This window comes from Sycon ciliatum, chromosome 8, assembly GCF_964019385.1.
Source record: "Sycon ciliatum chromosome 8, ocSycCili1.1, whole genome shotgun sequence".
Classification (NCBI taxonomy): Eukaryota; Metazoa; Porifera; class Calcarea; order Leucosolenida; family Sycettidae; genus Sycon; species Sycon ciliatum.
Window position 1 is genome coordinate 12,410,007 of NC_088650.1, and position 25,080 is coordinate 12,435,086.

Genomic DNA, 25,080 nt, shown 5'->3' on the forward strand with positions numbered 1-25,080 from the left:
CTGCATTGGTGGATGGAGTATCGAAATTGCAGTTCTTTTTGAAGTTTCTGTAGAGTATATTTTGTTGATACAGTCAATCTTGCGAATATGGACCCTCGATCAACCATGTTGATATTCGCGAGTTATTGTTCTTCGCGAGGTTAAATAATAATAAAGATACGCGGGCAAAAGGACATTGGCAACACTCAAGGACATTCTCTTTCAAGGCTATGCATTCTAATGTGACAAAGTTTCTGTGCGCACACTATTTCCAAAAATGATAATAATTATCATTTTAATTATTATACTTGGAAGTATGCATGACATACGGTTGCTGCTAAGACAGTTCCAAAACCCAGCTTTGAATAGACCCTTTGCACAATAACGGTCACGTGATCCGAGACGGGGCATCCTCTTCGATTTTTGTGCAGAGTATCAGTTGTTGAGCATGGTGAAACACTGTATTTTTCCATTTTGGAGATGGAGGAGAGAGTGTCGAGTGGTTTGCCATCGATGGCTGTGGAACCCGTGGAGGAGCTGTCAAATAAAGAATGGTCTGTGAAGGAACTGAACAGTTTTCTGCTGAATGAGGGTGCGTATCTGTCTTGAAAAAGAAGGAGTTATTGGAGCGGTAAGTTTTTCGCAGTCAGTGGACATTTTCGGATTACTGTAGATTGAAATTTATTTTTATTTTCTCTACCTTCTCTCCTCTGTCGATGTAGAGAACGCTTCTCTATGCAGAACCCTGATGCTCCTAGAACTAAGAGGGGCACCAGTCTTCCTCGAGTGTACCTTCATCATGCCCAACTTTGTCATGCGTCCGAGTGGATGAGTGATGAACTTCTGTTTCCCAGAGTGAGTGCCACACCATGCGTGCTCATCTCCAACGCAGGGGCAAGTCGCCGACGACAGTGAAGAGGGCTAGGGAGCTGATGGAGTAGTACTAGTGAAGAAGCCCGTGGATAGTGTCCATGAGTTTTACTTTGGTGGCTATGTGCATAATGTGAAAGTCTGTCATATCGTGCACACAGCCACAGCTCGAACTCAGATGATTTTCTCCGCACACCTGAGCGATGAGGCTGCGTCGCTCTGCACTTCAACATCAGCAGCTCGAGCAGCGCCAGCAAGCAGTCGATCTTCCCCACAAAGACAGGGATGGGTCATGCCTTTTTCTCAGGCTCCAGAGTCTCTTGGCAGGGCGTTCAGCGTCTTCGCAAAAGCAAGGATGAAAGTCGTCATCGATAAAGTGTTCCGAGCACAACACTGTGAACGATGTCGCAGCAAACTGCGGCCCTCTTCTCGCCAGATAGCGAGGATTCAAGAGTGTGGAATGCCAGCATAGCCAGGGAATGCATGGAAAGACAAGTGGGTTTCTTAGACTAGCCACTAGGGATGACGGTTGCTGCAAACAAGAACCCAACAGTGGTCCTTGGAAAGCATTTCGGAACTTCTTCCTTCAGAACTAAAAAAAACTTCAAATGAAAAAGGCTGGGAAGTACATACATGAACATCGCGTCAGGACCGTGAAAACACAGCCTGTCACAGGAAACTTGATCACGTCCTGCAGCAAACGATGCATGCTGGTTGCATGCCAAGTGTGCAGCGCGTGCACAGCATGCCCCGTCTCGACCCCTCTCGCTTATTGTGCAAAGGGTCTATTCGCTCGATTGTTGGGGCACTTTATATTATTAGGCCACACTGAAGAAGGTCTGTGGTTCGACTCACCCGACCGACCGTACATTTTTCAGCCCGACCGTAACTTTTTTTCGGCGGGCTGTCGTGTGACTGACGTAGACCCGGGTGCTCGAATGAGACACAGGGTACCAAAACAGAAACACCCTGAAATTGTACCTAAACTTGTTCCGATTTCGTTTAGTTTTCACAAATACTAACGGTATGCCAAATTTCAGCGCTGCCCGGTAAACGCTTTTTGAAATACTCGCGACCCACTTTTTGCTGGGTCCTTGATTCGAGGATATGGGTCTCCTGTACGGTGCTGCCAAAGACCTGCTGAATCTGCGGCTCCACTGACCATCTTGCTCTCAAAAATGAAGTAGTAAGTTACTACTCCCTGCCCTCAACTGCCACACCAAGCGTAGACGATGGTAGACCCGTGTGCTTGAATCGGAGACGATCTGACGAGTTCGCTGTTTCTGATTCGAGCACCCAATTTTCGAATAAAAAATCCGAAGGAAATACGACAATTTTACTGCGTCCTGTAGCTTGTGTTGTAGCGCACCCAGGTTCTGAATTCCTGCTGGGTGGGTCAAGCCAGACTCTCTTCCCTGTTCCATCGCCTCTCCAAAAGTATATTCTGACATTATTGAGATTTACAGATGAGAAATTTCACACCTGTCAAATCGTTTCTGATTCGAGCACCCGGGTCTACGTGGACTGAACACGTCCACGTCTACGTGCTGTGCAGCGTGAGTCTGCGGACGCAGGCGGCTCCTTTTGGACTTGACTTGTAGTTGTACTGCAGTGCAGTGCAGTGAGTGGTACGACTGCTGCCTTGTGCTGGTAGTAGAGTCTACTCGATACGACCACCGGCAGACTGGCGAGACTTATTTTGAAGTGACCGTCCGGTTGAGAGTGATTGCCTCGTTCCAGATTAAGGACGGCCTTCTGTTTTGGGATGAAGGACAGACGAGATTGCACTTTCCTCGTGTATTGGGAACGATATTTCACCTGTACCGGTAAGTTGCTGCTCCATGTGTGCAAGCACAGGAAGCGTCGATGGAAAAAGCCCATGTATTCGTGCACGCCGACACCAAACTAGCAATACATGTACATGTACCGGTACATTGTACAATTTGTACTTCGATTGAGTTCGAAGTAGTTCCCGAACTTGCTTTCAACTCGCATCGTTCTTCATTTGCTTGATGATTTGGACAGTCAGAGTCACCGCTTGAAGTTATTCTCTTCTCGTTCCAGAGCTACACAATGTTTCAAAGTATTAGCCAGTGATCCCTTTATACAACATGTATGGCATAACACTGTGTAATAATGCCGATGTACTGGGTGTCTAAAGGCAGTACAGTGTATTTACATGTACTAAAAAATATATTTAAAAAAAAAATCCGCCCGCCCGCCCGTAAAAAAAATGTCCATGTTAGTCGAACCACACACCTTCTTTAGTTTGGCCTTATTGATTAATTTTATGAATGCACTTCTCCAGTAGTACATGTCGTGTAGGGTGTTGTGACCCCACCGGCCACCGCCCGACCGACATCTTTCTAGAGTCCTGCGTACTTGCTGCACCAGAACATACAATATACCAGTACATGTAGTACTATTTGTACCAGTGGTACTATGGATAGCTAAAATAAAGGAAACTCACCTTTTTGTCAATCTCCCAGAATGCACTGCTCTATACCGGATACCAGTAGTGTTACAACACTAGAATGTCCAACTTCACGTCAGGATTGCAGACGAAACTAAAGAGCTCCAACTAGTATCAGTCTGCTGAGGTCAAGAAGACTTTGTGCTAAGATCTTTCGCTATTCAAACTCAAAGTGGTGGCATGTCACGTCGAGGCGTTGACGGACAAACTATGTGAAGGTGCCCACTGACCCCAGGCGCTGCATCTGCCGCCTAACCTGGGTGCAATCAGCCATGGTGGTGGCCAGGCGCAAGTGAAACTTCCCAAGCTGTTGGTGTTTCTCAACACAATTAGATTGCCATTTGTAACGCGGCGGTACGAATTGAAAAACATATTTTCTTCATGTACTTGTAGGTAGTGGCTCATTCACACACGGCACACACGGCACATGCGGAAAGGACTGTACTACTGGCGGAACGAGACGGTTATCATGATTCCAGTGGCAGTGTAGATTTTTGGAAGCAACAACCTGAACAGGGAACTAAAATTATTATCATTACTTTCGGCTCCTTTTTTTCATTTCGTTTAGTACGGCAAATGTACTTCGTCTAGGGCGTGAGACATCGGGGGGGGGGGGGGGGGGGCTGTTCCTCCTGTTTATCGGATTTTTGTTCTTCTCGGCACGGTGCGGAAATCATACCCCATTTCTTCAACCCCGGTGTGGAAAAGCCGTAAGGTAAAGGTAAGTTTGCACGTTCGCGTAACAACCGGCGAGGCAATTGGTGCAGTGTTGTTTGTGAGCGTGAGGATTGTGGACATGTGGATGGTATCCTGGGACCACGAGTACGATAGCTCAAGCATGCACTTCCGCGTTTTAGCCATCAGACCAGACCTTGGCAGGAAGATGAGGAGCTAGCTGCAGAGCCAAAGCCCATCATTCTGAAAACCGTGCTCGAACTTCAAAGCTAGATCCGTACCGGTCAAGACAGGTTTCCAAGGCGGGAGGATCCGCCGTTTTCTGAATGAAGGGCGTTAAAGCCGGATGACCGCCCAGACCGTGATACTGGGTAACTTTTTTCACTACTGTGAATGCTGCTGTCTGATGATCGCTCCGATGCGTGAAACTTTAAGTTACAGCTAACACAGCCTTTCGCCTCTGTTGTGTGGGTATTTTCACTATTAATTATTTCCTCACTTCAGAATAGAAAACAAGGTACCGTGCTCGCGCGATTAGCGCCCCTGGGGCACTATTCAAGAGAGGGCATTATTTTTTCATTGCTGGTACATTTGCGGATTACTGTACCTATCAGAGGCTCAAATCAGTGCACACTGCATACGAGTACATGCAAGTATTACGCGTTGAGAGTTTTTTGTTCGACCGACCCGGACCGAGAAATAACCCACTGTCCTCACCAATTACAAGTGAAATTAGACCGAGGAAGGACGGTGCTAGATGAACAGTGTGAATTCCAGTACAAGTCATGTACATGTACCTGATCATTGCAATGAACTTCAAAGTGTGCCTAAAAATAGACGAGAAATTAATGGCAAAATCGACTGGCCACCTGTATAATGCTTTCAATAACAAACGTGTCCACTCTTCAATGATCGTTGAATGTGCAACAATTTATAAGTTCCCAATTTCAAGTTTAAGAGCGAAATTAATGCCGTCAAGTCTAGAAGAATATGTCCACGTGTACATCGATACACTTGTATTTAAAAAACAACAATAACATGAATACATTCACCAGCAACGGCAGAGTACAGGGGGTGTCGGAAGGTCTTCAACTTTGGTGCAGCTATGAAGAAGTAACGCCACTTCCCCTGTGAAAAAAAGTAGAAATTCGGGCCCAAATAGTCCATATCAATTTGCATTGCTTCAAAATTCTCAAGACGAAACTAATGGTGCTTCGTTGGCCGCACCTGGCGCACCGGGCCCGATACCCCAGCACTGTAAAAAACTGGCATAATATATATTTTTATCGAATAAGATTTGGAGATTCTGATCCATGGATAGCACTACTCGGTGGCGCCTACATATGCTGGAACATTCATTGGCATAAAAAATAGAATAGAATGAACTAGATATTGTCATTCGGAAACTGCAGGAGGCCGAGCAGGGGAATTGCTTTGAAAATACAGTGCTGGCCAGAGAAACCCAACCTCATGAATAAAGTAGCGCCATGTTTGATTGCACAGATCAGAATGTGTAGTGCTAGGGCTGCATAGCGCCCGGCGCTATTTTAATTGTGAGATTGGATTTCTTTGGCCAGTATTGTAGATCCACGGCGACGGAGCTCAGTGAGAGCTTACCCACATGAGATCGTCTCAGTTGGGTCATGACATCATCATAACTGGGTCATGACATCATCGTAACTGGATCATGACATCATCGTAACTGGGTCATGACATCATCGTAACTGGGCCATGATGTCATCGTAACTGGGCCATGACGTCATCGTAACTGGGTAGGCCGGACTTATCGAAACTATCATCTATAACTGCTCCTGGCCCTTGGTACGGCTCTACACTTGCCATCCTACGCAGTGGAATCTCCACTGCAGGTGGATACGTTGGAGCTGCGGTGGCTGGGGCAACGCTCGTGGAAAACAGCCGTTGATCAACAGGCCGAACTGGAGCTGACTGGAATGGCACAGGTGCAGCTCCAGCTGCCGGAGGTGATGGATACATGGGTGGAGCGGCTTCCGTGAATCCGGGATCACGCGGCTGTGCGAACGCTTCCGGACCGGAACTCCCTTGACCTGCGTGTCTATTGGACGTCTGCCCATCAGCAGGAGTGGGCCCGCCACTGCCAGCGCTAGCCTCAACATCAACACGCTGCTTTGCAACGAGTGCCCAGATACAACCTGTAACCAATAATAGAACTCCCAAACCAAGGATTAAACCTCCAGCAGCAATGGTTTGGGAGTGTCCTTCATAGACTCCGACACCGATAGCACCGCTTCCTATGAAAAGCAGGAAGATGCTAACTGATGCCATTATAGATAGACAGCGGTCTGTGAAGGAGAAATATCACAAAATGGAGAGAGAACAGACAAATTCTGAGATCAGGAAACAATGAGATACACAACGATACACAGAAAGACAGCTGGACAGAGATTGCACGGCACACACACACACATACACGCACACACACACACACACACACACACACACACACACACACACACACACACACACACACACACACCGCACACTACACACACATCCACGAACCCGCAACTTCTCGATTGGAAATCGCTGCACATACCACTGCACCATATGGGACCCACACATGCACACGCACGAACGCGCGCAGGCACACACACACACTCACACACATACATTATGCACGTGTGTGCACACATCCACATCCAAATGCATTCATAGACAAAACGCACCTGTACAACCAGAAAAGGAGACGCACTATATTGAACGAAAGTGCCGCTTAGAGATACTGTTTTATGGAAGATGAAACGGAGCAAGACGTGTCAGGGGCACTGGAACTGCTACTTCTAGCTATCGTGGAGCGTGGCTGGTGAACTGTTCTTGCTGATGGCTTCAGATGTAGCATGGTCTAGTGTGGTCACAAGACAACCCTACACTTAAAACATGCTAGTCCTGACTCCAGCATTCGGTGCACTCTCGTAGTCTGATCTCAAACCCAGCGCCACCATTGTTGATCCCCCCCCCCCCCCGTCCAGGGAATCCCCCCCCCCCCCCCCCCCCCGTCCAAGGAGAAAAGAATAGGACTGTACTTTCCCTTTTAACACGGTGCATGGCTCAGTTACATAGAAAAGCCGTAATACAGTAAAATCTGTAACTAAAGACCAACGTGACTAGCGACCAGCCTGGTACTACAGACCACTTCGCCAGGCATGGACGGACTCACATTCATATCATTAGCGAGGTTTTGCATTCCGAAATTCGGCAAAAAGATTCGGCACGAGGGAGCGAGGTCGAAAATGCACACGAAGATTCGGCATGATTGTTCGGAAAAAGCTCACTTTGCCGAACATATTTTTCGGATGAATTTTCTTGTTGAAGAGCGCTAGCGCGTGATTTATTCAAAGATGTTTCTTATCTCGGCATGGCTTCGCAGGTGTCTTTGGCGACATCAGCATCGTCAGCTACCTCTGATTGCTCCTCTCCACTGCCTGTCTACCCTCTTTCGCCTGGAGTGTCCTCACCGTCATCTGTGTGGCTGAAAAGACTATGGCGATACGCATAAAATTTGACTTGGCCATGGAGTTGGTTTTTCTGAGGCGACTGAGGAGGCAGGTTTGGCCCTCGACTCTTTAGGCGATCAAAATTCGTCGGAATCAGCAAGAAAAGGAGCACAGGACAGGACGTTGCTGATGCTGGGGCTCACGAAATGAAAACACATCATTTTCGACTTGCAAAACAAACGTTGGTGCGAAAATTCGACATTTTGATGTTCGACAAATGCCCGAAGAACGCCGAGCCGAAATTCGGAATGCAAAACCTCACTATTATTATGGTTGTGCGGTACAAACCTCTAACTAAGGACCACCTGCCACTGAAGACCGCTTTCTCTGGCCCCAAGGGGTGGCCGTTAGTCACAGATTTCACTGCAATTAAGTTTTAAAGCAACATTTGGTGACTGTTGCTATGTGAACAGCCAATCAGCAAACTAGCAGAGCAGACATTAGTCCACAGTAAAGACCAACTTCTGTGCTAGCTGGACGAATGTCACACAACGCACGTTGGCATGAACAGCAGCTCAGCAGACTCACATTCATTGCCCGCTCCATGACCACCACCATCACCACCAGCTGCCCTGGCACGCCGACGGGGATTGACTGCAAAATGGCACACACACACACACACACACACACACACACACACACACACACACAACCACACACACACAAATTACAAGGTTTCACACAATGTACAGATACCAATACCAAAGAGTACAATCATCATGCACATGCTGGATAAGCATTAGAAATTCATTTCTTTACAAGAACTATCCGGTGGCATTGCGTACTGAAATGAGCAGTTTTGCGAATTTGCTCATGAACTTGCGTATTCATTTTGGGGGTCTATATACTCAGACATACAGCTGCAACCAATATGGAGTTCCAAGTCAACTAAAGTGGTCATGTCGTCCTGAAATACTCTGCAAATATACACCTGTTTTTTTATCTCAATCTCTGGACAGCTAGCGGTTTAGACATTGTTAGGTCTACTCAGCAGAGCTCAGTTAGTAGTAATGGTAGTAGTATTCTTTTACTTACGATCGGAAGCCTCGACAGTGATAAACACAACTCTCAAAGAGTTCGGGTATAAGGGCACTCCACGAGTAAGGACACTTTTCCGATGCCCCGCCGAGTGTCGTTATACGCAACGTTGACTGTATGTATCTCGCTCTCTCAGATGGTGGCTTGGGCACAGGTGAGAACATGACTCGTTGCACTCCAAACAAATGATGGCTGGAGCGAATATTAGAACAGGCTGAGTACCGTAGTGCTTCTGTCTCAGAATCCTTGCATGCATATGCAGTGCAGGCGCGTATGCAGGGTCACCTCTAGGGGGGGGGGGGGGGGAGGGGGGTTCCAACCGAATCAGAAACAATGAGTTTTAACCCTTTTTTAAAAGAGCCCTAGGAGATTTTCAAAATTATGCATTTTTCGTGTTCCTTGGACCTTAACTTCAGTTCTACTCACTCAATCTTCATAATCTTGGGCTTCCTGGAAGTGGAATGGTATCCACAAGAGGAAGAGAATGAGGTCGACCATGATAGCCAGGACACTGCAGGCGCGTAGCACCGCTGTTGGAAGTGGTCAGGGTGCATGGAGGGGGGGGGGGGGGTCGGGGTGTCACCCGGGAAAATTTTGAAATTTTAAAGGTGCAACATCCTGCATTCTGGGCACTTTTGGCATTGGTCCGGCCGCAGCCGGACCGACCGAACCGGCTGCTACGCTCCTGCACTGTACCTGTATATATAACCAGCGCTAGAGTGCAGCAACGGTGCGAAAAATGCCCTAAAAGCCCAAACGCGTTCTGCTTCAGCGATTTCGTTTTTCTCGATCGCAGAGTTCCGATTGTTTTGCTGTGTACTCTTGAGAATATCACAAGGGAAGCCCCTGCAAATTTGAGCAAGTCAACGTGACGAACAGTCTCAAACGCTCGATACTCAACACGCACTGTGCGAGATCGCGGCTCAACTTACGAATGATATAATCTCAAGAAACATTGCTCGCAGCGCTTCGCGAGTTGTTTCTACCGACAGCTTGAGAGTTTTCTATTCAACCTAGATAGTTAGATTGTTGAAATTGAGCGAGATTTGACTGAGTTACGATCTGTTGAAGTTTGCATTCTTGTCAGATCGACCGCGCGCCCTACCAAAAAATGCCCAAAAGCGTTTGTTCGTTTGGAACATTTGGGGGGTTTCCGGGCAACGGGAACTCCCCACCCACCCACCCACCCCCCCCCCCCCCCTGCGTACGTGCCTGCAGTGCACGTCTAACAAACTGGCAGCACTAGTGTACAATTTGCTGACTTTTAAAGGATAGTGCAGCCAGCTTGCGCAAACAGTCTAGTCTTACCTCGCCTCGGCATCTTGCTCAACAGGCGTCGTGGCGGTCACGGTCTTTCCTGTGCATGAGAAGCACACAGTGAGATACGGGAAAGTGCAATGCGACTGAGAATATCATGAGATGAGAAGACTCCCATGATGGCACTGATGCTGAGCAGAAAAAGTTACATGATTGTGTGTGTGTGGGGGGGGGGGGGTGCAGGTGGGCGAACTGAGGAGGTGCCTTCCCAGAAATGTCTAGCGAATGTTTGGTGCAGCGGCGTAGGAAGCGGGGGGGGGGGGGGGGGGAGGGGGGCAAGGGGGCACCACCCCCATCCCAAACCTTTTGGGGGATGTAGGGCCGAAACTCGATCGATGTTACATGTTTGCACGCGCAAATGAGAAGCATGCAGATCAACCCGCAGTCATGCACTCAGATCGATCATAGTCAGAGCTGACCCTGCAGATGCAGTGGGATGCCGCGCTTGACAGGCCCAGAAACAGGCAGCAAGTCTCGACAGGTGCATGTGTGACCAGGCTCTGAAGCACGGTACGCGGTCACAGATCAACCCTTGGTGGTTTTCGCACCGTAGCTGCTGATGAAGAGTTGTTTTTCGTGGGCAGTTTCCTTCGGAATCGGAAAGGCAGGAGTACTTTGCTTTAGTCAGAGTCAGTTCTTCTTATTGCTATACCGCAGCGTTCTGGAGAAAACCACTTTCCAGAAGAAATCATCCTGACGAACTGTTAGTATAGTAGTTGAACTGTTCTCGGAGAGCAAAGATTTTAAGGTACGACCGCCAAAGTGTTGGGCGGTGGTCATAGATTTCACCATTCATGGGGAGAACTGAGCACGCGGCTTGCAGCCATCATTCAATGATCTCCAAAGGATAACACAAGGGTCAAATTAGTCATCAACAACACCGTCGTGGAAAATCCGTTATCAGCTGAACATACTACTTCTACCAGCCGCAGAGTTTTATCACTGGAAGGAGATGGGTCCGAGGTTCTTATAGTAGCTGAAATCGGGGAGGTCTTGGATATAACTTATAAGCTTATCCCTCTCTGCCTTTGCCAGTACGGTTTGCTGTGTGATTGATTCTCTTTCACCATTGCAGATCAATTTTGCTTTCTGGTAAATTCCCCTTTGGACCTTGGCCGGACTGTCAGTCGGAGCTACATAGTTTTTCAGTGGTCGCTACGTGCAATCTCTCCTGTTCAACATACCGGTACATTGCACATGCATAGCACATCCTCTTGTCCAGATTTGAGTACTGAATGTACTCGGTTTTCGCGATTGCTCCATACAGGTCCAGTGCACGTATTTTATGATGTAGAGTGAGATATTCCGAAAGAAGTGACAGCACCAGCGCAGAGTGAAATACTTGAACAAATACAATTAAAAAAAGGATTTCCTGTCCCTGCGGGAATTTGCGGAAACATTCTCGATAACTTGCGCAAGAAATTGCGGTCGAAAACAACAAAAAACGCGGCAAAAAGTGCGGAAAGATGCGGAACTTGCCAGGAACTCGCGCAATTATTGGCAGAAATGCGGATTTTGGGCCAAATCACGAAATTTGTTCAATCCCGGTTAGAATCGCCATTTGCATACTGTGCAAATAACCTACATACAGGAATCCTGCAACAGGATCATGGAAAGCACCGTATACTGTGTGAAAAGTGCATAATAATGTAGAAAGAAGTGCAGAAGACTGCTTCTTCCACGTGGTTGACTCCTTTCGCGGATTGCAGTGGCCATTCTTGTCGCGCCAGCTAGTGTGCAGAGATATTTGCGAACAACAACACTTGTAGTGACTGGATCTGTCCATGCATCTGCTCCACTTCCGTTCTTCAGAACGACGTGCTGCTGTCCGACGGCCTTTCATGACGCGAATTAGGCAGCGCTGTTCCTTTCCGCTGAAATTGTTTCAGGACAGCTGCAGTGACTAACAACTTCTTCACTAGAAGATGAAGATATTGTCTGGCTTGGTCCATTGTGTGTACATGACCATCTACGTTTCGTTCATGCAAACGAGAGAGCTTGGAAGCTCAGGGCCCTACGCTATGCTTTTTTGCCTTTATGACCTAGACAAAAAAAGCATAGGGATGTTATAATTCTTATAAACTTCTACTTTTTTGTTTTTAGACATAACCTGGGATTCGAACCCGCACTATCGCCCTGCATGCATCCCCCGATACACTTCGCATACATACTAATTCTTCCAAGTTGCTTCACGTTATGATCTTGTATTTGAAATCCCTCTTTGAATATGCATTGTGGCCAGCCGTCTTTGATTGTACGGTACGGTACGGGACAGGTACAGGACAGGTACGGTCGAGGGTAATACGACACCGTCTACCGCCTTGATGACGGCAAAAAAAGGATAGGGATGTTATAAAATTTTCAATTTTCCTATTTCTTCAGGCATTACCTGGGATTCGAACCCGCACTATCGCCCTACATGCATTCCCCCATACACTTCGCATTCATACTCATTCTTCCAAGTTGCTTCACGTTATGATCTGGCGTTTGAAAGCCCTATTTGAATAGTGCGGCCAGTTGTATGTGGTCAGCTGTGTTTGATGGTACGGTACGGGAGACGGGACAGATACGGGATAGCGCCAGGCGTGACACAAACACACAAACACCAAATTAAAGCTGTGTGGACCCTGGCTAGCGCCAGACGTTACTGAAGTAACGTCTTCTGCATAGCTACGGAAATATAATGTTAAATGATCAGCATGAGATTTCGAGCATTTTCACAACATATCAGTGCATGGGGCTGCATTTAGATAATTTTAAGTCCTGGGTAATTCGAAGTTGGAGCCTGGCAATTTGAAGCTCGAATTAAAGGGAGTCTACCTGTACTACAAAAAGGCCAGAATATCCGAATATAAGGAGATAAAACGAAGGAGCAAACCAAAAATGGATGAAGTGAGAGAAAAATAACAATCCGAAATAAATTCTGCAAATACTTTTGCCGAACTCATAATCAAACTGATTGAAACGTTTTTGCAACACAATGATGTAGCCAATCAATGGAAAAAACATTTCAATCAGTTCTAATAACATGCACGATGAGCTAGGCAAAAAAGCATAGCATAGGGTCCTGAGCTTCCAAGCTCTCTCATTATTTCATTACATAGAAAACTGTGGGCACAAGTTATGCGATCGAGTCCACCAACTAAACCAGATTTTGAACAGTCAGATGTGCACAACCTAGCACAGAACTGACAGGGAATACTGAGACATTCCACGGCATGAAAGTCAGCATGGGCACTGCTCGATAGTGCTAACCAACGGCCTTCCAACTTGGAAGGTTCATGGATATTAGACTAGATTATTAATGCTAATTCCAAAGAGGGGAATCGCATAACTTGCAGGGGCGTCACCCGTGATGGGCACGGGGGCACGTGCACCCCCTAAAAAATTCGACCTTGGACGGCTTGGTTTTTTGCGAACTCCTGGTTGTGAAAAGTGTAGTGCTGGTGGAATCTACTAATAAACTGCATGCACTAGTTGTACTGCGCTGCCGCGATCGCGTGAGTGCATGTAGCGAGTGCATGTAGATGTACATGACCGATTGTACTAGTGCTCTAGTACTACTGCTACTTCGAAGTACTAATTTAGTACTTACATGTACATGTACCTACTACGCGCGTACGCGTGCATGTATGCGCAGCGCTGCATCCTTTGTCCTTGTGCTAGAATCTACACGCGCGACGGCGTGCATGCCGGGTGTTTGTTTGAAACAGAAGAAATAAAATTTAATTCAGTGTGGTCGCAAGTAAGTTAGTCAGGTCACCACACTTGAAGAGTCTTTGGAGCTGTTTCCTCTCAAAATGTCGTCTTCTCGAAAAAGGAAAGCGTCTGGCCAGCTCACTATCAGCGAACTTTTTCGTGTTTTCCTGTGTAAATTTTTCCTGTGCAAAATTCCTGTCCACCCCCCTGTGAAGGGGTCCGGTGACGCCCCTGACTTGTGCCCACAATTTCCCAGGTTACAAATTTTTCCTTGGTGAGACATAATTTCTGCAGTGCAGCTTGCACAGATACTGCACAGATACTGCACAGATACTTGAAATAGTCTGAGTAGGTCTAAAACTAAAACTCTGTGCTGTCGTTGTTCAGCGAGCCCCACTAAGAAGTAAGATGTAAGATCAGTCTCCGATCACGGCGCGCTTGCTGTATAAGCGCAGCAGGATGCAAAAGAAAGCTCACCTTGCTATGGCTATCGCCCATAATGCGTCTCTCCATAGCGTCACCCGGCTGGTAGCGTAACAACGCTATGAGTACCAACTTCTCGTCCGGATAGCAGGCGAGAAACTAAACAGCTCCAACCGACTTGTAAGTTGTAGTAGTCTGCTAGTATCAAGAAGACTGTGCGCTAAGTTCTTTCTTGTCCACGCCATGGCTAGGACTACATTTTTCTAGTCAAACTCAAACTGTCAACATGTCACGTCGTCTGCGTTGACGGACTAAAAATTCTGGACGTAACAATAATAGTAATCAGCGTAAATCTTACGTCATTTTCACCCTTGTAGCTGTGTTTCGGAGAGACTTTTAAAAAGTCTTTGGTGAGGGAGTCGTAAAAGCCCAGCTTTTACGACTCCCTGCTTTTTTGGTGTCTGTTGCATGCAGTGTTGATTGATTTGCCTGTAATGGCAGACTACATGTACAGCGCGTAGCGTGGGGTCTACTCTCTGCCCGGCGCCCTGGAGCTAGCAACTACCGTACTGGCATATTAAATGTTGCGCAGTGAGGCCATATTATAAGCGTTACCTTGGTTACATTGGCACATGTTTGCCGCACGCAGGGCGTTACACGCAAAGTCGCACAGGAGCCGTTACACACCCCAGTCCTTTTTTTGCTATAGGGCTTGAAAGTGCTACGTCACAGCATAGCAACAATTTCAAAAATTCAAAAACTGGATCCACCTGGATCTAGGCCTTGACGGATAATGCTAATATTTTCGTGAAATTATGCTTTTCGCATTGCTGAAAAAATTACAGAATTATGCTATTTTTATGCTAAAAGTTATCATATTATGCCGCATTATGCTCACATATGCTGCTGATGCATAATGGTTCTGTGCAAAATAACAAGGGAATTTTTTTGTAGAGGGCGTTGTACTGTAGTAGCAAAAGTTCAACGGGGTCAACGCACCGTCCGACCTAGCTACGACCATCACTGATTGTAGTGGACCGGACATGTTATCAAGGGAGTCGTAAACCTACAACTTCCTAGTGCATCTACTTGTACTTGTACTTGTAGAACATGTACAACTGTATGGAATTTGATGCGAAGAGGCGGATTATTACAATTTTATGCGATTCGTATGCAATTTGCATCGAATTATGCGATTATTCGATTTTGGTAGGAATTATGCGAAAAATTATGCTAGCATAATCCGTCAAGGCCTACTTGGATCCAGTTTTTGTATGGATCCAAGCACATTTCAAGCGGTCTTACCCACAGTATGGTGATGTAGCTAGTGAAACTGACTGATTTGGCTACTGGGGGCGGGGTTACAACTGGTGGCGAAATAAAAGTCACATCTGCATGCGACATGAGTGGGTTGCTATGCACCCACATACTTAGGCAATGGCAAAGTCACACCTTAGTGGATCCAAAAATAGAAATCTGATGTCAACTTACTACTCCCTGGCCGTTTTGACGTCATCACTTTCAAGCCCTATTGCCGCATCACTTTTTTGCTATTGCCGCATCATTTTTTTGCTTTTGCCGCATCATTTTTTCTTTTCATCCACATTGAAGGCACAGAAATTCAGTTGCTATCCAACTGTTACAAACCCGACGGCAAAGGGCGACAACGATATCAATAGAAGACTGTATATTTTGACTATCAGAGTGATCTGTTCACAAAAAGATCATCAAAAGGAAAATGACATAGGGGAAGAGCGCTTCCTCCAAAAACTACTTTTCACCACGCGGTACACGTGCTTTCACAGTTTTCAGCCTTTTTTTTCAGTGCAAACTGCAATGAAAAGATCGCCGCACCCCGCCGGACGCGCGTTACGAACTCAACGAAAATTTGTCGCACTAGCCTGGTCGCGCGTCACGCTGCACCCCCCCCCCCTGCGTTACGCGTTACGCGGCAACATATATTGCCAGTACGGTAGTTACTTGCCAAGGACCCTGGGCCTGGCCTGGTTATTACTTATTAGGACACCACCCCACGCACCAGTCCCAGTACTCCCTACAACAGTCAACAGTACAAGTATTAGTATGTTCGTGGCTATGAAAGAAAGTGATATTAAGCGTGGAGAACATGGCAACCTGAAAAGTGTATGGGTAGCCGAACGGGGACCTGAACTGTTAACAACTTCCCAGGTGTAGCCAGCCAACTTGTAGTCAAATACAGAATTTGTATTTTTCCTTATCTGCGGAAAGTGCTTGCAAATGTAATACATAATGGCGACAGACCCTTTCCACAAGGCACATACATGTACATGTACAAGGACCCTCATGTTGTACATGCACATGTACAAGAAGAAGGTGCAGCTTGATGTTGATGATTAAATTTTCTATTTGCATGCACCGTGAAGAAACCGATGGTCACAGTGCAGCACCATAATCATGAGTCCAGTTGTGCCTTTTCTTTGTGTATCATCTGTACGTACATGTATCTATGACAACCCGCATGATCTCAAAAGACAATGAAAGAGTCTGCATACTGGCCAATATGCAATTGGGAAATACTGGTACATCATTCGTGTGAAAAGGTTTTGAGAATAGGATGGAGTCCTTCCTGGGCAAGAGAAGTACAGTCTGCATGTACTACGAATCACGGATGAAACTAATGTCGTAATGACAGAGCCAGAGCCTATCGTGCGAACTGCACAAGCAAAACAAGTGTACCTGCACAGCTTGGCATCCGCGGCGACAATTTCAGCACTTGCACTCAGCATCCGAGTCGTGATCGTGGTACCGTGAGCCACAGCCACAGGTACTCAGGTAGTAAACCGTGATTATGAACCAAGTCACATCCACATCAGACTGGAAACGTGCAAGCAGCAGTCCAGCACTGTTGTGAATGCGCCAGTGGTCTACCAGCCTAGCTGCCCACCTGCCGCATAGCTCTCTGGAAAGGAGAAGATTGCGCGGCCGCTGTGATGGGCAGCTACTTGAATGGCTGGCTGCGACCGGGAGAGGCTAGATGGCAGCACCTCTCCATTACGAAGTAAGCGAAGGATTTGTTTAGAACATGACGAAGGAAGCTATGTCTCGCCACGAGAGCACCTCTTTCCAAGGCATGGTGGACACCTTGGGCAGAGCAATCAGTCAGAACAACTACAAAGTGCTGTTTTGCCTGAACTGAGTTGAGAGAGCTACCTGGGCTCCTTTTATACCGTCTGTCCACTTGTTGAGACGTTGTTGAGTGCTGCAAACTGGTACTTCGCGCGCGGCCTACATGACTGCAGGTCGTCAAGTAACAATACGTACCAAAGCAGTAACAATGACGTAGTTGGTACAAGTGTCATCATTCAATTATCGGAATGACATAATCTTCTGTTGCGCGCGATGACGAAATCCAGAGTTGATCTGGCAGACTGGCACCTGGTAGAAACCGGCGGTGCCATGCATTTCTGGACCATAGCCATAGTCTGCATTATGCATAGAGGACATTACTACATTATAGTACTAGAGTATAGCACAGTGCAGGTATTTTACCAGGTACGCAGTGACTTGGCGGGGCATTACATGGCACGGGTACTGAATGCGTGACCGGCCGGACCCGTGGAACATACTACAGTAGTACCGTAAGTCATGTATGTACAGTAGACAGTAGTATAAAACAGGGTATCCGGTAGCACGCGCAGCAGCATGTCGCCCGCGGACCCGGAGTGTCACAGGGTGTCACCCAGGCTTCATACTTATCAAAAATACAGTTCTAGCCCTAATCTAGGTAGTGCACTTGTGAGGTCTGCATCTGCCACAAAGGCGAAAAGGCATAGTGGTGGCCTGCGGAATCGAAGGCTATCTTGTGTGTCTCTGAACATTCCAGTGATGCTAACGCGGATCCCGCGAATTTTATAGGTAGTGCATACAGACTCGACAGGTTGGCATGGCAGAGCAAGACATACATTGTACAACCATGTACAAATAAATAACTGTCCATGCATGTACACAAGGCAGAACAAGAGAGATCAATTATTACATCTTTCTTTGTACATAATGTATGTACATGTACAATACTAGTAACCAGCTAGCTAGGATAATCTATCACTGGGCTGCTAACTTCTACAGACAGTGTGTGCTACTAATAGTAATACTCAGTACTAACCCTCTCGTACTATTGTACTACTGTACTACTGTACTACTGTAGTCTAGTGGCAGAACTCAGAACTCTGCTGCGAATACAATGGTCATGCACTTGTAGTAGGCATGGACTCATAACAACAAGAGTACATAACCATAACCCCAGGGGTTTTGTACTCTTGATAACAAGTATAGACTCATTAATTTTGTACATGTATTTGTAATCTTCGTCCATTGTTGTTCTCATGCACATTCCGCTCACTGCACTGTAGTAAAAGATGTGTGTGGAGAGTCAGTAAGCGATGAGAGTGGTGACTTTTAGTGAGTTGCACAGCAGGACCCTGGACCGGGTGCATACCGGTATGCATAGAGATTACTACTGCCAGTATCACGAGATGCATGGCGTTTTCATGGGTTTTGGCATTGCCTTCTTGTCCAGTGTTGTTCCGATCCTCAACGCCCCCAGTACAGTACAGACTACAGTACAGTACACGCATAACCGGTTTAGACTGGCTGTCTAAGTACACGAGATACTGAGCCAAGGCTGCATCCCAACTGGCCCCATCATGCTCTGTGGCTGTGATCGCGATCGAGCTTGATGCTGGACAACTGCAGAGCACTTACAGAACGTCTTTACCATGTTTGGCATAACATGGATGACAATAGTGTCAGCATTTTCGTACCCAAGCCAAGAAGTGGCAAGCAGTTCAGACAGCCAGAGCATGCAGTTGAGTGTGCATGCATATCAAGAGTTCAAGTCAGCAAATTCAGGTCATGATTCAGAGCTTGTCTTGAGGTACCTGTACAAACTGAGCTGTCGTCTGTTGAACAATTTTGGCTGATGATAACTATAATCATGGCACCATCACCATTCCGTCAAGCACGAAGCACATGTACATGTACGATGCAGTTATTGCACGTAATAAAGGCAATACTAGGACTGTATGACCATGTCCTGACAAATGCTCATGCATAACGCCGTGCTCACAATCAGTATAAAAGGCGATGTTGCACCCTATGCAGCTTCACACCAGCCTTCCAAGATGACTTCCACACCTTGGAAGGAGCTGCTGGCCTGGGCCAAGCCGCTTACTTCGCCTCAGATTTTCTGAACATATGACGCTTACTTCGTAATGGAGAGGTGCTGCCATCTAGCCTCTCCCGGTCGCAGCCAGCCATTCAAGTAGCTGCCCGTCACAGCGGCCGCGCAATCTTCTCCTTTCCAGAGAGCTATGCGGCAGGTGGGCAGCTAGGCTGGTAGACCACTGGCGCATTCACAACAGTGCTGGACTGCTGCTTGCACGTTTCCAGTCTGATGTGGATGTGACTTGGTTTACTGTAAAAGTCCTCCCTTGGAGTTGGATGATCTACGTCCCCATGATCACATGACCCGGTCCGGGGACCGGCAAATAGTTGTCACGTGATCACCACAGTCCTTGCTGATCGCATACACTGCCGAAGGTAACGACTTTGTGGAGTTCCAGACTTCAACTTCCAGTCGGCATGTACAGTCAACTTCGCGTATAACGACACTCGGCGGGCACCAGAAAAGTGTCCTTATTCGCGAAGTGTCGTTATACCCGAAGTCCCATTATATGTAATACAGTTGGATGGGACTTTGCTCTGGGCATGGAAATTCTGTCGTTATTCGTGAATTGTCGTTATATCCGCAGTCATGATTAGCGAAGTTGACTGTAGCCATTTTTCATGCTGGTATGTTCATGAGTGTACAAGAACTCAATCTGCAATATAATGTATACAAGCAGACTTAGAATGAAGTCACTCGTACTTCATTCAATGCCGCAGCGATGGCGACGGCATCAGAGTTCAAGTGTTAGGTTCCCCTTACATCTCACCATGCAGAGATCAACACACACACACACACACACACACACACACACACACACACACACACACACACACACACACACACACACACACACACACACACACACATGAGGAAGCTCCCTTCATACAAACAAGACTTTCTACACTACAGAGCTCTTCCGGATCCTCAAACGTCACGCCTGAAAAGAAAATGAGTTGGCATTCGATAGTCCTTTTGCGCGTTAGACGATGACATCATCGCGTAACGGTCATTTTCAAACCTAATGGGTGTCCTTGACATGACTCGAGTTGGAGAAGAAGCTGAAGTGGTTTGATTTTGTTTGATAGGCTGGTCGTATTTTGACGGCTTGCTGTAGTTCTGCGTGGATCTGTATCCTGTATAAGCCTGTCGACAGTATGCCTCATCACTGCTGTGTTCCGCAGTGTGTTTCCAACAGCGGAAAACCTGGAGACGACGCAGTCGCATTCCACAGTTTTCCTGAAGACAAAGACCTGAGAAAGCGTTGGATCGCCAACATTCATAGGAATGTAGGAGCCGCTTTCACCATCACGAAGCACACGAAAGTGCGTTCTCGGCACTTCGCGGATGAGGTATATCACGCAGGAGCACACAAGCGACCGTCCGAGCAGAAGAAGTCACAACAGACTCGCCGAAGGCTTCTGCCAACTGCCGTACCTACGATTTTCCATTTTCGCCCTGAACTTGGCTGAAGTGACTAAACGCAAGCCACCAGCAGAAAGACACGCGCTGCCCTCGGCAAAGAAGGCAAAGCCATCAGCTCAAGGCGCCTCCAGTGTCATCACCCAGTTTGCAACTGCCACTGATGTTGTCCCTTCTGCAGATGACTCCCCAGACGTATATGTAGTACCAGTTGAACACCAGCACTGTGAATGTGTTGAAATGCTGAGAGCAGAAGTGGATTTGCTCAAGAGTGAGAACGAGGTCCTCAAAAGTCGTTGCTTGGCCACAGAGGACATGGAAGCCAAGTTAAATGATGCAGAGAGACATGTGTTCTCTATCCACAGAGTAAAAAATAACCAGAAATTATTGTCTTTCTACACTGGATTTTCATCGTTCCTTATGTTCATGGCGTGCTTCAACTTTCTGCACGATTCCGCCAAGGTGGTGCGGACGTGGATGGGTTCACGGACGGCACCTGATGACGCGATGCAACACGGCAGCAAACCAGGCAGTAAACCGAAGCTAGAGCTGATGGAGCAGTTCTTTCTCGTCCTCGTTCGTCTTCGTCTTGGACTGAAAGAAGTTGACCTTGCCGACAGGTTTAAAGTCCACCCATCCACTGTCTCGCGCACTGTCACAACCTGGGTAAATTTAATGTACCATAAGTTTCGTCAACTTCCATCTTGTCTTTCAAGGAGAAGAATAGACAAATTGATGCCACCTGCATTCAAGCAGTGGTATGCAACAACTTGTGTTGTGATTGACTGCACAGAGTTTTTCATTAACATCCCATCATCGCTGGCGCGGCAGAGTGCTACGTGGTCGGCGTACAAGAACCACAACACGGTAAAATGCCTTATCGGCATTGCACCGCATGGCCATGTGACATTTGTTTCGAAAGTATTCGAAGGATCTGTGTCGGATCGTGCCATCACAGAACAGAGCGGCCTAATCAGTTTATTAGAGCATGGCGATTCCATTATGGCAGACAAAGGTTTTGACATACAAGATCTTCTTGTTAGCCATGGGGTCCGCCTGAACATCCCCCCATTTCGCCAAGGAGGACGCCAAATGACCCCTCAAGATCTTGTGTGGTACAAAGAAAATTGCTGCTGTACGGATTCATGTAGAAAGGAAAATGCAGAGGATCAAGTGCTTTGAGATCGTTGGCAAGGAAGTTGATAATACTATGTTTCTGTCCCCGGGGAAAATTGCGGAAAAAAATCGCAAAAAACGCGGGGAAAAACGCGGCATAATATGGCATAATTTGCGGTGAATTTGCGGTAAATATGCGGTAAATATGCGGTGAATGCGGCAATTTTCAGTGAGTATGTAGTGAAATCAATCAGTTACAAGTCTCTGGTGTATAAAGCACCCATTATTTGAGTAAAAAGCCGCCACGATGAGACGTTGCTGACCGAAAAGTGCACTGTGTGTACGTGTAGTGCAACAAAAAGTTCAAAAAACGCGGGAAAATCGCGGAAAACGCGGTCTTTTAAAAAATCGCAAAAAACGCGGAAAAAAACGCGGCCGCGGAATCGCAATTTTCCCCGGGGACAGATGTTTGACATTCTAGACCAGCTTATTTACGTGTGCGCAATGTTGACTAATTTCCAGGGCTTGTTGGTGGCATAAAAACTTCATCCAGACACTATTATCACAACTTGTTTGCATAATAGTACAGCTTATGGCTGATACATGTATATACATTTGAACTTATTGACGAACGTTTACTCTGTCGTGCCGGTACTTGCTACGATGGGTACTTCTGTATATATGTACTAAAAATACAATTCTCACAAGGCAATGACACAAGCAAGTCTTTCTTTTTCGATACTCAAAACTTCGTGATTGAAAATAACACTCATCAGACAGTTGTATTACTATACACAGCTGCAGCTGAGCTTGGGAATTTTAGCCAAGCATTTACTAGTACTAAAAAAATACATGCAGATAATTCGGTGGAGTCACACTATCGTGATACCATTTCATGAAAAGACAGATACGGAGTGATGTATTATTATGATAAACAGTATATGAACAGCGCAGACACAGCAGCATGGCCATTGTTTGTCCGGATATTTGTGTGCGGATGCATTTTGTGGTGGTGTGTTAGTGCGGATATATGGCATCATCGTGGGCTGCAACCAGGTCATCACGAAACGTTGTCAACTCTGAAGGCTTGACGAGACGCTTGTTCGGTGGGATGGGGTTATACACGGGTTTACGCTTTTCAGACTGACGCTGGGAGCCAAATGCAGCCTTTGTCAGCCTGACGTCGACAATTGGCTGAGGAACGACGTTCCTAGGCCTGGGTCAGTTCCACCTGCAAAGTGGGGAATCGTCAACTTCCTCACGTAGCCCAATGCGCACATACTCCTCAAGTGCATAGAGCAAGGCTGCAATATGGTTGCACACACCACCCAAGCCAGCAGTACATGTGCATAGTGCAAGGTTCACCATGCCATCTGGACGCAGGCACAGCTTACACTTGTAAATTGCATCTTTTTTCATTGATGGCAGCACGTTGCATCGAACGAATGAAAAATTCTCTTGAGTCACAAGTTCAATCTTCTGAACATGGCCATCCTTGAAGAACTTGTAGCCCTTATCTACACCTTTGAACGATGAGAACACGTCACTGTGACTGCCGCTTCCGCTAGACGATGACTCGGCATCAACTGGAGACGTTGATACAGCAACGTCCATGGACTGCCTGGCTGCTACCAGTACAGACTTCTCGATAAAGTGGTTGTACAACGAGGCAAAGCTGACTGTTGGGAGCTGTTTCAAGCTGCACTGCCAACCCGACTCTGGAAAGGTAACAGAACTATCAAGATTTACGGCTGGTATCTTGCCTGAGTCTGCATCCTGCTCAAGTCGGCGCCGCTTGCGCTCCATATTGGAACCATTGTCTGGATCGATAATTTTCTTGTCCAATCCTTCCTTGACATAGTCTTCAACCCTGTTACACCAAGAGAGACATGAAGAAAAGAGAAATGCAATTCGCAGTAAGTCTTAGGGCTGAGTTGCTCGATTAATAACAGCAAACGAAAGGTCGCCGGGAAACAAAATTATTATCCTGATTATTACACTAATGCTCAATTTCTTTGACAAGTTGCTTCATAATCATCTCATGCCGTCCAATAAAACTGCCTAAGTACGAAATATGACAAAGCTTCTCCACAGTTCTCCACAGTGACAAGTAAAATAAATAACTGCTGTACCCTGCAGAGCACCAGAGTCGAACTTCGTCGATGGCTTTCTCAAATTTTGTATTATGAACAGCCAATAATAATCAATATTCACAAGGAATATCCATGGATCGAAGGGCTACGATATGTATTTCGAAATAAATCTCACGAAATGTCAGCACATGTATCAGAAACTCGCCTTTTCACAAGCTCCGCATGCTCTCCACGACGAGACGCACCACGGCACGCCAGCCACCTTTTCAACTCTGGTACGTGCAGATCCCTTGGCTTACGACCACTCAGAGAAGCACCGGGAACGTCTGCTTCGACTAAAGAGTACAGGTCCTCCATTCTTCCAACGACGACACTCGACTGGTTCAAGAAGTACATTTGTGACTTTGGACAGCCATCGGTGCTCCAAATCAGTCAAAAATCGCGACTTCCACGGCTCCAGCTCATAGCCTACACAGCTTCGCCACTAATAAAGGGCAACAGAGGTGTCGAAATCTACAAAACAAGGCTTCGCCAAGAGCCAAAGAACCAAATAGCCATAAAATATTCTGCAAAACCATCTAAAGTAATACAATCGCCTAATGGCCAAGATTCCTCGACACCCATTAGGTTCAAATTTTTCCGTTACGCGTGCCCAATGACGTAATGCGCAAAAGGACTATTGGGGCTCAGCGTCTTCTAGTAATCTACTCATACTGATCTTGACTGTTCAGTGTTCGTTCATTCGTGATATTTGTGGAGGTTACGCGATGCCATCATGACTTGTGATTCTTTGTGTACTCCATGTACGGTGTGCCAAAGCTGCGGCGCAGTGAGTCAGGTTTGCGATTACAAACTACGAGTAGCACCGTTGGCATGGTCTAAAACTGAATACAATTTTTTCCCATTCATATACTAATACTGTGTCAGCGAACAATACAGTCAGACCTCGCTTATCCGGTCCTCTTTTATCCGGATCCCTCGTCATCCGGAAGAAAATCGTTGGTTATACCGATTTACAGCATATAGCATGCTTACATACAGTATTTCTGTTCCATCATCCGGTTCCCTCGCCTATCCGGGTATTTGTTTGTGGAAAACGGATGTGTGCGGTTATGCGGGGCCTGACTGTACCATGGTTGCCACTCAACACACAATCAGGATTGTACAGTTGTGGCCAAAGAAATCCGACCGGTGAGTCAAAAAGTAGCGCCTCGTTTCCATTCCCATTACGTCATGCAC

The 25,080-nt window shown here is 46.7% G+C and overlaps 1 protein-coding gene across 1 annotated transcript; it reads right to left on the reverse strand.

The window, feature by feature from the left end:
- Positions 1–4,912: 4,912 nt before the first annotated feature.
- LOC135823472 (uncharacterized) lies at positions 4,913–14,306 on the reverse strand. The gene is made up of 4 exons (XM_065336314.1): positions 14,062–14,306; positions 9,877–9,925; positions 8,059–8,124; positions 4,913–6,318 (listed from the first exon to the last, which is right to left on the reverse strand). The coding sequence occupies exons 2-4, from the start codon at positions 9,887–9,889 to the stop codon at positions 5,735–5,737; spliced, it is 663 nt and encodes a 220-aa protein (XP_065192386.1). The 5' UTR covers positions 9,890–9,925; positions 14,062–14,306; the 3' UTR covers positions 4,913–5,734.
- Between the last annotated feature and the right edge of the window lie 10,774 nt (positions 14,307–25,080).

Coding starts and splice junctions, on each gene's coding strand:
- LOC135823472 (XM_065336314.1), bottom strand. Junction 6,319..8,058: donor TCATGGAGCGGGCAATGAAT/GTGAGTCTGCTG, acceptor TCTCCTTCACAG/ACCGCTGTCTATCTATAATG.